The 16,964-nt window shown below is 38.9% G+C and overlaps 1 protein-coding gene across 7 annotated transcripts in view; it reads right to left on the bottom strand.

The window, feature by feature from the left end:
• Window positions 1–4,214: 4,214 nt before the first annotated feature.
• Window positions 4,215–16,964, bottom strand: part of HIKESHI (Hikeshi, heat shock protein nuclear import factor) — a 41,156-nt gene continuing 28,406 nt past the window's right edge. For 3 of the 7 annotated variants that reach the window (XR_003115732.1, XM_025358114.1, XM_025358115.1), the window contains exons 4-6: window positions 12,751–12,902; window positions 5,505–5,623; window positions 4,227–4,577 (exon numbers count right to left, since the gene is read on the bottom strand). Coding sequence is in view for 6 of the 7 variants with exons in the window: in XM_025358114.1 (XP_025213899.1) it covers window positions 4,523–4,577; window positions 5,505–5,623; window positions 12,751–12,902 (326 nt within the window). In the remaining variant the exon portion in view is untranslated. Of the gene's footprint in view, window positions 4,578–5,229; window positions 5,624–12,750; window positions 12,903–16,964 lie in introns of those variants that run through there. The other 4 variants (XM_025358111.1, XM_025358113.1, XM_025358110.1 and 1 more) reach the window with 4 other exon arrangements.

The following is a 16,964-nucleotide window of genomic DNA, read 5'->3' as shown; positions in this document are numbered from 1 at the left end:
TTTCCCCCACAGGAGACAGCTTTGCAGGGCCATTCCAAAATATGTCAAAGAAATATATTTTGGAATAAAATACTTTGATTTCCTTTAGGGCCACTGTCATGTGATGTTATACCAGAGAGTCAGGCTGGAGTCGGGTATCTTATTACTAACAACAGTCTGTTTTATCAGTCTTACGATTTCTTTTTTTTTTTTTTTTTCTTTTTTGAGACGGAGTCTGGCTCTGTCGCCCAGGCTGGAGTGCAGTGGCCGGATCTCAGCTCACTGTAAGCTCCGCCTCCCGGGTTTACGCCCTTCTCCTGCCTCAGCCTCCCGAGTAGCTGGGACTACAGGCGCCTGCCACCTCGCCCGGCTAGTTTTTTTGTATTTTTTTAGTAGAGATGGGGTTTCACCGTGTTAGCCAGGATGGTCTCGATCTCCTGACCTCGTGATCCGCCCGCCTCGGCCTCCCAAAGTGCTGGGATTACAGGCTTGAGCCACCACGCCCGGCCCAGTCTTATGATTTCTATTTTAATGTTAATGCTGGTCAGTTGTGCCTAAACTCCAAAGGGAAGAGGGCATAACAAAGCATGTCTGACCTCAACCTCCACTTCCCATCATGGCCTTAACAAGTTTTTTATTTGGGATCCCCTTGGCCAAAAGGAGTCCATTCAGTAAGCTGAGTGGCTTAGAATTTTATTCTTGGTTTACAAGGGTATTGTTACAGGAAAGCGGTCTGGATCCAGACCCCAAGAGAGGGTTCTTGGATCTCCCACAAGAAATAATTCAAGACGAGCCCCATAAAGTGAAAGCAAGTTTATGAGGAAAGTAAAGAAATAAAAGAATGGCTACTCCACAGACAGAGCAGCCCTCAGGGCTGCTGGTTGCCCATTTTTATGGTTATTTCTTGATGATATGCTAAACAAGGGGTGGATTATTCCTGCCTCCCATTTTTTAGACCATATACGGTAATTTCCTGATGTTGCCATGGCATGACATTGTCATGGTACTGGTGGGAGTGTAGCAGTGAAAACAACCAGAGGTAACTCTCATTGCCGTCTTGGTTTTGGTGGGTTTTAGCCACCTTCTTTAATACAACCTATTTTATCAGCAAGGTCTTTATGACCTGTATCTTGTGCCAACCTCCTATCTCATCCTGGGACTAAGAATGCCTTAACCATCTGGGAATGCAGCCCCATTTTTGCCTAGTTCCTATTTAAAATGGAGTTGCTCTGGTTCACATGCCTCTGACAGCATCAAACATTTGTTGGGACTGAACCTCAGTGCTCAATTAGGTGTTTGATGAAGTTCATGAAAACAGGAGATTAAAGAAAAAACCTACAGAACTAAAACTGGTAATGGATTCTCTGGGTCAGGCTCTAACAAAATAATCAGTTGTGGCCAGGCACAGTGGCTCATGCCTGTAATCCCAGCACTTTGGGAGGCTAAGGCAAGTGGATCACTTGAGGTCAGGAGTTCGAGACCAGCCTGGCCAACATGTTGAAACCCCATCTCTACTAAAACTACAAAAATTAGTTGGGTGTGGTAGCACACACCTGTAATCCCAGCTACTTGGGAGGCTGCGGCAGGAGAATCCCTTGAACCTCGGAGGAAGAAGTTGCAGTGAGCTGAGACTGCACCATTGCACTCCAGCCTGGGCAACAGAGCAAGACCCTATCTCAAAAACAAACAATCAGTTGTGACAAAATGGTCAGTTGTAATTTGGGCTTGTCATTATTGAGAATAATCATCACATAAGCAAACCATTTTGTTACAGGTGACGAATCCATACAGGTCTGCAGCAACCTCAACTCTTGCGTCCTCAGAAGAAAGAATTTGACTGTGGGGCATGAAGTAGAAGGAGAAACAAAGGCAAGTTTTAGAGCAGGAGTGAAAGTTTATTAAAAAGCTTTAGAGCAAGAACAAAAGGAAAGAAAGTACACTTGGCAGAGGGCCAAGTGGGCAACTTGAAGGACAAGTGTGCACTTTGACCTTTTGACTTGGGGTTTTATATGCTGGCATACTTTCAGGGTCTTGCACCCCTTCTCCCCTGATTCTTCCCTTGGGGTGGGTTGCCGCATGCACAGTGGCCTGCCAGCACTTGGGAGGTGAGCATGTGCAGCGTGCATATTGGAGTTGTAGGCACGCTCACCTGAGGCGTTCTTCCCTTTACTGGTGGAATGCCCCCAGAAGGTCACATACCAGTTAAACCCCGCCATTTCACCTGTCAATGCACAAACTTGAGCCCATTTGCCCAGCTCCTGAGATCCTATTGGGAAGGTACCGATCACCAGTTTCAATTTTTTTCTATCTATAAGGAGACTGACTTTCCCTGGTGCTGGCTGTGACCAATTATTATTTCAGAGAGACAGTTAATAATGCCTTGACCATCACCTCGTGGTTGCCTGACATACTTGGTCAGGCGAAGCCCTCTCCTGCCCTGCTCATGCCTGACTAGCCACCTACTGTAACAGTTTGACTGAGAAACTGACAAAAGCACAGGCATAAAACAGTAATGGCATTTAAAAATTATAAAATGCTATTTTACTTTTAAGTGTACACATAATTGTACTTCACAATTCAGATACTAAAAAGGTTTTTTGAATTTTTGTGAAATAAATGTAAAAGCCAATAAAAATAATCAAAGGCCTTCCAAGTTCTCTAGGAAAAACATCAATTAAAAAATAGCATAATTATTTTGTAAAGTCATTTTAATTTCATTTGTGTATCTTACATGTAGCATGTGTCAGAAATTCCTTCCTTTTTAAGGTTGAGTGATAATTTCATTGTATGTATATACTACATTTTGTTTATTCATTCATCTGTCAATGGATGCAAACCTACTTTTACATGGCTGAAAAAACCTGATAAAAGCCCAATGGTTCAGTCGTTTCACCACAAAGGTCCTTGTTTTCTTTTTTTCTTTTTTTAATAGACTTTTTTTTTTTTTGAGACGGAGTCTCGCTCTGTCACCCAGACTGGAGTGCAGTGGCGCAATCTCGGCTCACTGCAAGCTCCGCCTCCCGGGCTTACGTCATTCTCCTGCCTCAGCCTCCCGAGTAGCTGGAACTACAGGCGCCCGCCACCTCGCCCGGCTAGTTTTTTGTACTTAGTAGAGACGGGGTTTCACCGTGTTAGCCAGGATGGTCTCGATCTCCTGACCTCGTGATCCGCCTGTCTCGGCCTCCCAAAGTGCTGGGATTACAGGCTTGAGCCACCGCGCCCGGCCAATAGACTATTTTTAAGAGCAGTTTTAGATTCCAAAACTTATGTTGAAATTTTAACCCCAATGTGGCAGTACTGAGAGGTGGGGCCTTTAAGAGGTGATTGGATCATGAGGGCTCTGCCCAAAGGTTAATAAGTTATCATCAGAGGAGGGGAACTGGTGGCTTTATAAGAAGAGGAAGCGTGACCTGAGCTGGCACAAAAGCATGCTCAGCCCCCTCACGGTGTGATACGTAGCACTGCCTAATAGCTCTTCAGAGTTTCTTCCCCACCAGCAAGAAGGCTCTCACCAGCTGCAGCTCCTTGGCCTTGGAATTCTCAGTCTCCATCATTGTAGGGGGAAAAAAAAAAATCCTTTTCTTTATCAATTACCAACCCAGCACTTTGGGAGGCTGAAGTGGGAGGATTGCTTGAGCCCAGGAGTTCGAGCCTAGTCTGGGCAACACAGTAAGACAAAACAAAAACATCAAAAAAATTAGCTGGATGTGGGGGTGCACGTCTGCAGTCCCAGCTACATGGAAAGCTGAAGCAGGATGAGCACTTGAGCCCAGGAGGTCATGGCTGGAATAAGCTGTGATCACGCCACTGCGCTCCAGTTGGGACAAGAGAGCAAAACTTCGTCTAAAAAAAAAAAAATTAAGTCAATAAATTACCCAGTTTTGGGTATTGTTGTAATCAACAAAAAATGAACTACTAACCGTCCATTAACAAGAAGAATCCTATATTCTACACATAAATGCCTACCAGTATTAAATGAAAGCTCACCAATATGGCAATTTTATTAAACACATATGAATCTGCAGATATAAAAAGTGACAGCCAACCTGCATTAATTGGAAAAACTGACAATCTTAGGAAATAATCTCTGAAAACAATTTTTCCATATTTAAAAATGTATATTTCATATGTTTTTCAAGTCTCCCAAATTTTGAGATAGATAGGTAATTGAAAAGTTAACTACTCCAGCAAACCACTGTTTCATTTCAATAAATGAATGATTACACATGCAATGGTACTTGGCACACTACTGTTGGGCATAGGCTTTATTTTTAAGTAAAAAAATGAATCATAGCCAAAACAAAATGTTTTGCCCCTGAATAGTATTTTAAGCTTAAGGGGAAAAAAGTCTTTAATGATGAACATATTTTCATTTTTCAATGTTTTTAATTTTTAATAAAGATTTTTAATTAAGTTTCAGTCACTAACTAAGTAGTTTTTACACTTAGGTTTCATGATCCTTTGACTTCGTACTTTCAGATAGAGTCAGTTATCTTCAAAACATGACAAATTTCAGAATCCATTAAAAATTATTTTATTCAAATTATGTTTTCCAAAAGAGAGGGTTCTGTGCTAGTCGTCTTTGAAAGTTTTCATACCTAGAAAAGAAAACACATATATTTACATTCACAAGAAAATTAAAATAGGATCTTTCATTAACTGCCAAATGACTTATCCAAAACAATTTTACATGTCATTTCTAAAAAGCTATAAAAAAACTAAATAGGTAATCTGGAAATGTAATTATTCTTATAAAAAGATGGCAAGCATAGAATTTAAATATCAGAGCAGTTTTGATTAGCTTTTACCAGAGAGCACAAATCATAAGAAATTTTAGTAATTGTTTATCTTCTGCAAATTTAAGAGCTAGAAGGGACCTAAGGGAAAAAATCAAATTGAACTCCTATTTCCTCATTCCATAGATGAGCAGATGAGAGAAATTTGCTCAGGGTCACATAGCTACATTATGCCAAAATTCAAACCTAGTGCATTCCAATGCTGTCCATGCTACACCATGGTACCACTTCTCAACAAACTCTTCCTAGGCATCCTCCCATCACTAGGATACTCAAAGTGAAAAGAAATATCTATAAAACACAGGAAAGTTGGAAAATAGATTCATTAGCCATTCATGTTCAGGGTGCAGTATAAACTACTCTTGTACCCTAAAGGTACATGTTTACTACAGATCAAGATCTTCAAAACAGCAGAAAAAATGTTTTGATTGATATTTCAAGTCTCATAGGTGGTACCTCTAAGTGAAAATATGCAAATATTTATAAGCTTTAATAGTGGTCCCTAAAACAAAGGCAGTTATATTTTCCTGTCTTTATAAATTTATAACAAAATATTTAGGGTAAGAACTGTTTCTCATCAGATCTCTATAGTATATACTTCAATGGCATGCAGTGCTGATGTTCATAATAAAAGAATATGTTTAAATGTCAAAAAAGGAATATATTCACAGGCAAAATAGATATTCAGTTACAAAAGCCTTAATATTAGAGACAGAAAATGCCTCATACCATTTCAGAACCACATTTGCTGGAATGAACATTTCAGATGGGCTTGGTGTCATCTGGGCCTGAGAGACAGCAAATGATGAAGCAAAATTGTAGAAATTGTCCAACATCTTTTGTGTGAACTGAAAAGTTAATAATAGATTAATGGATTGTACTAAATACTTCATTTAGAACTCAATATTTTTAAATTAAAAATGTTCTCACATTAACTTGTTTATAAGGAGTGTCAGTTCTAAGACAGTCTAATGCTGAAAGTTGGCTGGGTGCAGTGGCTCATGCCTGTAATCCCAAAACTTTGGGAGGCTGAGGCAGGAGAATCACTTGAGGCCAGGCGTTCAAGACCAGCCTGTGCAACATAGCAAGGCCCTGTCTCAAAAAAACAAAATTAAATAAATGAATAAAAAAGAATGTTAAGAGTAATCATACATACAATGACATTGTGACAATGCTACTCACTTTGGGGAAAAAAAATATTTTTCTTCAAAATATTTTCTTTCATCTCCACATCTCCATCCACTATGTCCCTCCTCAACTGTCACTCTCCTCAAATCAACCTATTTTCTCATATAAAATAGTAACCATCTCTAAGAAGTCTTTTACCTGCCAGAAAGATAAGAGTTTTCATATTATAAAGTAGCAACTCGTTATTTCCACTGCTGGAAAGAAGATGAAGGCAGCACTATTCCGTTTCCTCTGTTTCCTAATCTGTTTCTTTTCCTTGACTCTAAAATGATCAAATTCACTAACATACTCCAAGTCTCCTTGGTAGAAGCTAGAAGTAAATGGATTCATATTTCCTGAGAATCAAATGGGCTTAAGTACTAACCCTAAAAGTAACTGAACTTCTGAAGGTAATACTGCCTTTTACTCACTCAAAAATAATCTTTCCAGCATCACTTTCTCAAAAATACGAAATCAGCCATGCTATCTCTTCTCTACACCAGAGAAGTGGTCTTACTAGGTTTTTTTATTTGGTTGTTTAATAATATGAAGGCAGTATAATCCAAGAGACTCTACTGTGAAGGCACTTGATTAATATCAAAAGTTCACTAAAGTCACTATCAGTTTGTTTGTTTTTGAGAGAAGATCCCACTCTGTCACCCAGGCTGGAATGCAGTGGCACAATCATGGCTCACTGCAGCCTTGACCTCCCAGGTTCAAGTGATCCTTCTGCCTCAGCCTCCCAAGTAGCTGAGACTATAAGCATGCACCACCATGCCTGCGTAATTTTTTATCTTTTTATAAAGACAGGGTCTCACTATGTTACCCAGGCTGGTCTCAAAATTCTAGGCTCAAGCAATCCTCTCAACTCAGCCTACCAAAGAGCTGGAGTTACAGGCATGTGCCACTGTACCCAGACTCAAGTCACAACTAAAAGATCAATGTTAGGAAAAAAAAAAAATCAACAGCAGTCCTCCACACCAGTGACAATAATTTTTAAGTTAACTTTAAAAAGATTCCATTCAGAATATAAACAAAGCATTTTCTCCAATACCTAGAAAAAATGCTAAGACAAACTAATAAGATTTTTGTGGAAAATACAAAGACTACTGACGGAAAAGAAAACAAAAGGACCTATATATACCATATTCAATGGAAAGATATACCATGTTCAATGGAAAGATACAATATGTCACAAATGGGAAGACAATGTGGTAAAAGTGGCTGGCCAAATCTCCCAAAATTAAACCTATATATCCAATGTTATTACCAACAAAATTCCAACAAGGTTCGTCATGAAACTTGACAAGCTAATACTATTTCATGAAACTCAACAAGCTGATATAATTATTATGAAGAATACCTACACAATTATTATGAAGAATACCTATACATATTTTGATGACCATGAGGAGGAACTTGCCCTACTGGCAAAGAGACAGGCAAATAAACTAATTGGAATAAAAGACAGAGCCCAGAAATAAACCTAAGCATATATGACAAAGATGCTATTACTCATGGTAAAAAAAAAAAAAAAAAAAAAAAAATGGGACTAATTACTCAATTAATGGGGCTAGGACTAGCTTTCCATAAGGGGAAAAATAAATTTAATTCCCTTACCATACTGCACACAAACATATTCGAAAAGTAAACCTTAAGGCTTTAAGAACTATAAGAGAACATCTTAGGCTCTGCTTGAGGCCAGGAGTTCAAGACCAGCCTGGGCAACATAGCAAGACCCCATCTCCACACACACACACACACACACACACACACACACACACACAAAGGGGGCGGAGAGAGAGAATAGAACATCTTTATATCTTTACATATCAGGGTAGAAAAGGATTTCTCAAACATTAAAAAACTCACAAATCCACAAATCATAAAAGAAACAATACATTTATCTATATACAAATATAGTATATCTGTATGTAAAAGTCACTATAAGCAATATTAAAAGACAAGCACCATGCTAGAAGGAGAAAAATGCAATGTATTTATAAAGGATTATTATCCAGAACACATAAAGGCATCTTAGGTTCTTTTCCCAAAAGACTAAATTTAAAAAGTGCCAAAAGCAATACAACAGAAAATTGGACAAAATATATAAAGTCAATTCTTATAAAAGGAAACACAAACACAGTCCAAAAATGTGCAAAGATGCTCAATATCACCAGTAATCAAGAAATACAAACTAAATATGATATTCTAATTTTCACTCATCAGTTTGGCAAAATTTTAAAGGTCTGATAAATGTTAGTGAGAACATATGGAAAAGGAAATGAAAAAAACTGTGGCTCATTTATACAATGGCACACTATGAAGCAATCAAAACAAAGTCTGTTCCATATATCAACATAGATAAATATTTAAAATAATGTTGAGTGAACAACAGCAAGTTGTACAGAATAATACTATTTATATTCATTTTTAAAACAAAAGAACAAATCAACAAGAAGGAAAAACATAGGAACCAGAAAACAAAGGATTCAACACAAAAGAGAAACAAAAAGAATTTCTGTAGTAATGGTGAAAGGAAATAATACCTTGTCTAAGGCTATTCGACAGGTCCAGAGAATAGTCAGTCAACAGTAGAACAAAAAAGAAAGGACAGCCTGGGCAACATAATGAGGCCCCATCTCTACAAAAAATTAACTGTGGGTTTGGTGATTCTTGCCTGTAGTCCCAGCTACTCGTGGGAAGATTGCTTGAACCCAGGAGTTTGAGGCTGCAGTGAGTGAGCTGTGATCGCACCACTGCATTCCAGCCTAGTCGACAGAGCGAGACCTTGTCTCAAAAAAAAAAAAGAATTCCAAGTAGAATGTTTCCAAGACCAATCTGAAACTGCTATGTTTAAATAATAAACTGAATGTGAATTTACACTTAGTAGAGTTTGAGCATAAATTAGAAGTGGAAACATAGAAATCTATGCAAAGGGAAAAAAAGAGGAAAATGAAAAATGAGGAAAAATGAAAAGTTATACAAGAAATTTAATCATTGTACTACACATAGCTCAGTTCTGAAAAATATTTAATTTCTCATAATATTGTAAACTTTTAATACTGATTTAACAAAAATGTATACTGATAAGGTGGGGAGAAAAGAAGTGTGTACATGTTGGGAAGCGGGGAAGTGAGAGTTTCATCATGTCTTATATTAGTAAATAAATAGAAAACATCTATAACAGAAAAACTAATAGATTAAGCAAGGTTTTTTCTGATACAGGGAAATAATAGACACTAGGAAAAATAGGTTAAAAAAGGGAGGGGAGTTGAAGATCATAGCTTCTAAGAAGCAGAATAGAAGCAGAATGTAAGAGTCATGACAGAGGACAGCTATTTCACATATAAAACTATTTAAGGCCGGGTGCAGTGGCTCACGCCTGCAATCCCAACACTTTGGGAGGCCAAGGTGGGTGGATCAAGAGGTCAGGAGTTGAGACCAGCCTAACCAACATGGTGAAACCCCATCTCTACTAAAAATACAAAAATTAGCCAGGCCTGGTGGCACACGCCTGTAATCCCAGCTACTTGGGAGGCTGAGACAGGAGAATCACTTGAACCCAGAAGACGGAGGTTGCAGGAGCCGGTTAAAAAGTCAGGAAACAACACGTGCTAGAGAGGATGTGGAGAAATAGGAATGTTTTTACACTGTTGGTGGGCGTATAAACTAGTTCAACCATTGTGGAGGACAGTGTGGCGATTCCTCAAGGATCTAGAACTAGAAATACCATTTGACCCAGCCATCCCATTACTGGGTATATACCCAAAGGATTATAAATTGTGCTACTATAAAGACATGTGCACATGTATGTTTAATGCGGCACTATTCACAATAGCAAAGACTTGGAACAAACCCAAATGTCCATCAATGATAGACTGGATTAAGAAAATGTGGCACATACACACCATGGAATACTACGCAGCCATGAAAAAGGATGAGTTCATGTCCTTTGCAGGGACTTGGATGAAGCTGGAAACCATCATTCTGAGCAAACTATCAAAAGGACAGAAAACCAAACTCCACATGGTCTCACTCATAGGTGGGAATTGAACAATGAGAACACTTGGAAACAGGGCAGAGAACATCACATATGCGGTAGGGGGCTTGTCGTGGGGTAGGGGGCAAGGGGAGGGATATAGCATTAGGAGAAATGCCTAATGTAAATGACGAGTTAACGGGTGCAGCAAACCAACATGGGACATGTATACCTATATAACAAACCTGCACGTTGTGCACATGTACCCTAGAACTTAAATTTAAAAAAAAACAAAAACTATTTGACTATTTAAACCAAATACATGCAATATTCCTAAAAATTTGGAGTAACTAAGTAATTAAATTAGAAACATGTTTAAACACATACAGATAGTACTATATATAGTTTGTGGATACACAGGAATGTTTTAAGTACTAAAATATGAATAGGAAAGATATAAAATGTTAGAAGGTAACAGGAAGAGAAGCAGGCAGCAGTGGGCTATACCTATAACGTCTTAATTTCTTTTTTAAAAATTAGTGGCAAATTAGACAAAAATATAACAGTTAAATCCAGGGGGAAGACAATGGAAGTCTTAATGTATACCCCATTATAAAGAGAGCTCTGTAAAGACAGGCATTACTCTATTTTGTGGACCTATTTGTATCTATGCGTGCTTAGAAATGCCTGGTACAGACCGGGCGCGGTGGCTCACGTCTGTAATCCCAGCACTTTGGGAGGCCAAGGCGGGTGGCTCACAAGGTCAGGAGATCGAGACCACCCTGGCTAACACAGTGAAACCCCATCTCTACTAAAAAATACAAAAAAAATTAGCCAGGCGTGGTGGCCGGCACCTGTAGTCCCAGCTATCTCGGGAGGCTGAGGCAGAAGAATGGCGTGAACCCGGGAGGCGGAGCTTGCAATGAGCCAAGATCGCGCCACTGCACTCCAGCCTGGGTGGGTGACAGAGTGAGACTCTGTCTCAAAAAAAAAAAAGGCATGCCTGGCACAGAGTAGTTACATAATAACTATTTGTGGAATACATACGTTACTCTGTTTTCTCTGTATTTAAAATACTTCATAATACATTTAATTAAAACTATAGTTTTATTTAAAAAACTCAAATAATTTATAAACATGTACAATAAAAAAGTCTTCCTACCCTTCTCCAGGGATAACATTTTAATGTGTATTTTCCAGACACTTTTTAAATACTGTCTACACAGGATACTATGATTATTTTATATTTTCTTTTCAGCACAGCAATTTATTTGTAAAATTATGGGGAAAAAAACATTTTTGAGACCCAGAGTCTGTCATTCTCAATTTAGTCCATTTTCAAAGATGTGACAAATCTACCTTTAAATTCACGACCACAACCTTCAAAAGTGCTCCTCTGGGCCGGGCGCAGTGGCTCAAGCCTGTAATCCCAGCACTTTGGGAGGCCGAGACGGGCGGATCACAGGGTCAGGAGATCGAGACCATCCTGGCTAACACGGTGAAACCCCGTCTCTACTAAAAAAAAAAAAAAAAATACAAAAAACTAGCCGGGCGCAGTGGCGGGCGCCTGTAGTCCCAGCTACTCGGGAGGCTGAGGCAGGAGAATGGCGTGAACCCGGGAGGCGGAGCTTGCAGTGAGCTGAGATCCGGCCACTGCACTCCAGCCTGGGCGGCAGAGCGAGACTCCGTCTCAAAAAAAAAAAAAAAAAAAAAGTGCTCCTCTGGTACTGCCAGGCAAACACATATGGTTTCCCTAATCCATTCACTCCTCCTCTGCTAGAAGACTTATTTAACAGTCTTTTTTTATTTCAATTTCTACTACCTCAATCTTAGCTGATGATCTTCCTTTCTACTTCACTAAGAAAGAAGAAGAAATCAGGAGACAGCCTGCACAAGTTCTCATCACCACATCTACCATATCTGAATCTGTACCCATATATCCGTTATACTGTCTAAAGTGAACACCTCCATATATGCTGCTATTTTCTACTCAAAGACACTGCTTTAGTAGTTCTCCCTGCTCTCCTACATCATCAGTTTTTCCTCTCGACAATAGGCTAGTAAGTCAGGAACAGAAAGACAAATAGCATGATTGATCTCACTTATATGTGGAATCTAAAAGTTGAACTTACAGAAGCAGAGAGTAGAATGGTGGTTGCCAGGGGTTGAAGAGTGGAGGGGAAAGGAAAATGAGGACATGTTGGTCAAAGGGCACAAAGTTTCAGTTCAACAGGATGAATAAATTCTGAAAGTTTATTGTACAGCATGGAGAGTACAGTTACTAATAATGTATACTTTTAATTTGCTAAGAGATTAGATCTTAAGTGTTCTCTACAAAAAAATGACTGTGTGAGGTGACAGACATGTTAAGTAGCTTGATTTTATTTCAAAATACAGGCCAGGTGCAGTGGCTCACACCTGTATTCCCAGCACTTTGGGAGGCCAAGGCAGGCAGATCACCTGAGGTCTGGAGTTGAAGACCAGCCTGGCCAACATGGCAATACCCTGTCTCTACTAAAAAAAAAAATACAAAACTTAGCCAGGTGTGGTGGCATGTGCCTGTAGTCCCCACTACTCAGGAGACTGAGGCGGGAGAATCGCTTGAACCCAGGAGGCGGAGATGGCAGTCAGCCGAGATTGCACCACTGCACTCCAGCCTGGGCAACAGAGCAAGACTCCATCTCTCAAAAAGAAAACAAAACAAAATGTAAACATGTATCAAAAACGTATTGTATACCATACGTTATATATGATTTTAACTTGTATATTATACCTTAATAAAGCGGTGGAGGGGGGAGATAAAGAATGAAATGCGTGTTGCATTACCTGAGTGAATGAGTCAACTGAGGATACAGCAGCATTACCTACGGGAGTCTGCTGAGCCATACTGTCCAATAATTCCACTGAAATTCCAATCTGAGCAACAGATGGAGTTCGGACAATATTCATGGCTCCAAAAGGATGTTGGCTTCCTTCTCCTGCAAGAAATTAACATATACCACACATTTCAAATTTAACTTGTAGTCACACAATTTCCTTTGTAAATCTGTAAAGAACCTCTGATTTCTATACATGAAAAAGTTTTCTTATGTCCAAGTTTGTCTCTTTTTAGATAAATGCAAAAGGCTAGTTTTTAGCATATTAACAAAGAATAAAAGAACTAAAAGTTTCCCACCAGAAAAATAGCTGTCATTCTAAAATGTATTAAAACTACTGCAGCTAGACACAGACAGTAACAGAGTGTAGGAAAAAATAAATAATTAGATAGAGAAGCCTCCCTTTAGCATTTCTTATATAGCAGGTCTGCCAGCAATAACTTAGTTTTTGTTTATCTGGGAAAGTATTTCTCATTCATCTCTAAAGACAGTTTTGCTGAATATAAAATTCCTGGTTGATGGCTTTTTTTTTTCCTTTCAGAACTCTGAACATGCCAATCTACTACCCTCTAGAAGACTATGGAGTCTCTGATGAGAAATCAGCTATTAATCTTATCAAGGATCCTTGTATGTGATGAGTTACTTCTCTTGATGCTTTCAACATTCTCTCTTTGCCTTTTGACAATTTGATTATCATGTGTCTTGGTATAGTTTATCCTACTTGGAGTTTCTTGAGCTTCTTAAATGTGGTTAATGTTTTTCCTCAAATGTGAGAAGTTTCTGAGCATTATTTATTTAAATAGTTTTAGTCTCTTCAGGCTGCGATAACAAAACACCATAAACTGGGTAGCTTATAAACAACAGAAATTTATTTCTCACAGTTCTGGAGGTTGGGAAGTCCAAGATCAAGGAACCAACAGACTTGCTATCTGGTGAAGGCCCATTTTCTGATTCACAGAGTGCCTTCTCACTGTGTTCTCACATGGTAGAAGGGCAAGTGATCTTACTACTCTAAGAGTGCTAATCCCATTCATGAGGGCTCTACTCCCATGATCCAGTCACCACCCAGGTCCCTATCTCCCAATACCTTGGGGGTTAGGATTTCATCATATAAATTTAAAAGACATCATATAAAAAGACACAAACATTCACACCATAGCAAATGCTCTTTCCAGCTCTCTCGCCTTTCCTTATGTTACTCTCATTACACTGTGTTGGTGTGCATGTTGGTGCACTTGACAGTGTCTCACAGGTCTCTAAGGGTCTGCTCTTCAAATTGGATATTTCAATTAATTTACCTTCAGAATCACTGATTCTTCTGTCTACTCAATTCTGCTATCTAAACCTTTAGTGAACCTTTCAGTTACTGTACTTTTCAGCTATAAACTCTGTTTAGTTCCTTTTTATAATTTCTATATTGATATTCTCTATTTGATGGTGTATCATTCTCCTGGTTTCCTTTAGCAATTTGAGCATAATAATGACAGCTTACTTAAAGTCTTTGTGCTTCCTTGGGGGCAGTTTTTGTTCGTTTCTTCTGTATAAGAGCCTTACTTTGTTTATTTATATGTTTCATTATTTTTTGTAGAAAACTGGCCATTTCGAATATTACAGTGTGACAACTCTATAAATCAGATGTTTCCCCCTTCTAGGGATTTGTTGCTGCTGTTTGTTGTAGTTGTTTCCTCATTTAATGACTTATCTGAACTAATTTTGTAAAGTCTGTTTCTTTGTCATGTGTGGCCAGTGAACTCTCTGTTCCATTAGTTAGTAGTCTGCTGGTGATTAGAAAGAAATTTCCTTAAACCTCCGCAACCAAAAAATTCTGCCAGTCTTTGCACATGGACTCTGCGTGTTGGGACATGCCTTCAATATTCAGCCAGGCAGTTTATAACTCCACCTTAGTCTTCACTTCCTGCTTGTGCAGAGACTTAAAGTGAGCCAGAGAGAGAGCTCTGGGTCTTCTCGGGTCTTTCCTGAGCATGCACAAAGCTCTGGGCATGCATGTACCCTTCAAGATTCCCAAGAATATGTCAGAGAATTTCAAAGCCCTTATTCCCCAAAGCATCTCATTCCCAACCTTTCTGATTAGTTTTGGTTTGCTCCAACTGTTTTCCTTTGCCTCAGGCAACAGTAACTAAACATATGTCTGTAAATACTTTTAACAAACAAGGTAGTTACTTTTCCATCAAAAGAGTTCCAAGTTAGGTGACATAAAGGCAGACCTCTTTTTTTAAAAACAGCCTTCTAGCAAGCCACCAGATAGAAGAACAAGTTAATTACAATTCTTTCTGAATTAGGTCTATCCCGCTCCCTGTATCAGTACCAGGAATGGAGACTGTTATTTTCAAGGCTACCACTGAGCTGAGAAGCAGATGGGACCAGGGTAGGCAAATGCCACAAAGCTCACTGTTCTTACTGAGATTCAATGTGTTTTCTTAAGCGTTCCCCTGATTGCTACAAACTTTTGATGAGTTACCAGAGTTCCAAAAAAGTTGACTCTGGGTCAGACACAGTTGCTCATATCCTGTAATCCCAATACTTTCAGAGGCTGAGGCAGGAGGATCGCTTGAGCCCAGAAGTTTGAGAACAGCCTGGGCAACATGGGGAGACCCCATCTCTACAAAAATTTTAAAAAGTAGCCAGGCGAGGTGCTGCATGCTTGTGGTCCTAGCTACTAGGGAGGCTGAGGTGGGAGGATCGCTTAGGCCTAGGAGATTGAGGCTACAGTGAGCTGTGATCTTCTGACAGTGTTGTTGTTGCTTTTATGGAAGACTGGATTTTCTGGAGCTCCTTACTCTACCATTTGATTTATTTAAAATCTGGAATTATGGTAAAATCCAGAAAGCATATCATTATCAAAGCATATCATTATCACATAAATGCAAAAATAATAAATTATAAATCATAATACAAAAACAGAAGAGCAAGCAAAATATATGACCTAGTCTTAATATAAAAAACAAATGTAAATTAGATCAAGTTCTTTAAAACACTGTAACAGTAAATGCAGCAGCTAATTTTTTTAAGACTCTTTCTCAAAGTATCCCTCCTCCATGTAAATCAAGAGCCTAAGACAAAACACAACTCAGAGGAAAAAAATCCTACAGGGAGCTAGTTCTTTACTCTCAGTATATAAGGAAAAGCAGTCATCATCATTTGTTATTTGCATCTAACGGAAACTTTACACACACACACACACACACACACACACACATATTTTACAGAGAATGTTGAGAAGAATCAGGATATAGTGGAAAACATTATTAGATTTTTTTCTAAGTATTTAAATACAGCAAATCCAGATAGTCATTTCACATTTTCCTTGTTTTTAAGATAGAGCCGAAATGGGCTATGTCCTGTGAATACAACTGCCCATCAACCATCATGGATAAACATGGAACACATCCATCTTATGGAACATATCCATTTTATAAATGTTATAAGTCAGATATCTAATAAGTTATAGCTTATGGTTATACCTTGTTCTTTTTTTGGCATCTACATTGGCAAAATATAATACCTGAAAGCTTGAAGTTTTGAAACTTTTAATGGTTCACAATTTGTTGAAGTAAGGATTGCTATCCTCTGATCTATATTTTGCAAAATATTTTTAGATTTATAACCATTATTTAGAATAATCAAGCCAATGATTTTTCATTTTGACACCTATTTCCTTCCAATCACTTTTGTACACACCCCTACTTTCAGCATTTGTCTACTTATAAAACCATATCCAGTCTATTTTGGAGCACAAATATAAGAGATAAAAGAATAGCAGAACACATCCTTTACTACTTGTCTATGACAAAATATTGTGTGAGAAATTCCTTCCTCTTAAATGACTGAGTAGAATACCATATTTTCTTTTCTTTTTTTTTCTTTTTTCCTTTTTTTTTTTGAGACAGAGTCTCGCTCTGTCGCCCAGGCTGGAGTGCAGTGGGACGATCTCAGCTCACCGCAACCTCCACCTCCCGGGTTCAAGCAATTCTCATGCCTCAGCCTCCCGAGTAGCTGGGATTACAGGCCTATGCTACTGCGCCCAGCTAATTTTCAAATTTTTGGTGGAGACGGGGTTTCACCATGTTGGCCAGGCCAATCTGGAACTCCTGACCTCAAGTGATCCACCCATCTCGGCCTCCCAAAGTGCAGGAATTACAGGCA

This window comes from Theropithecus gelada, chromosome 14 (genome assembly GCF_003255815.1).
Source record: "Theropithecus gelada isolate Dixy chromosome 14, Tgel_1.0, whole genome shotgun sequence".
NCBI lineage: Eukaryota > Metazoa > Chordata > Mammalia > Primates > Cercopithecidae > Theropithecus > Theropithecus gelada.
This window is presented reverse-complemented; position numbering and strand designations above follow the sequence as displayed.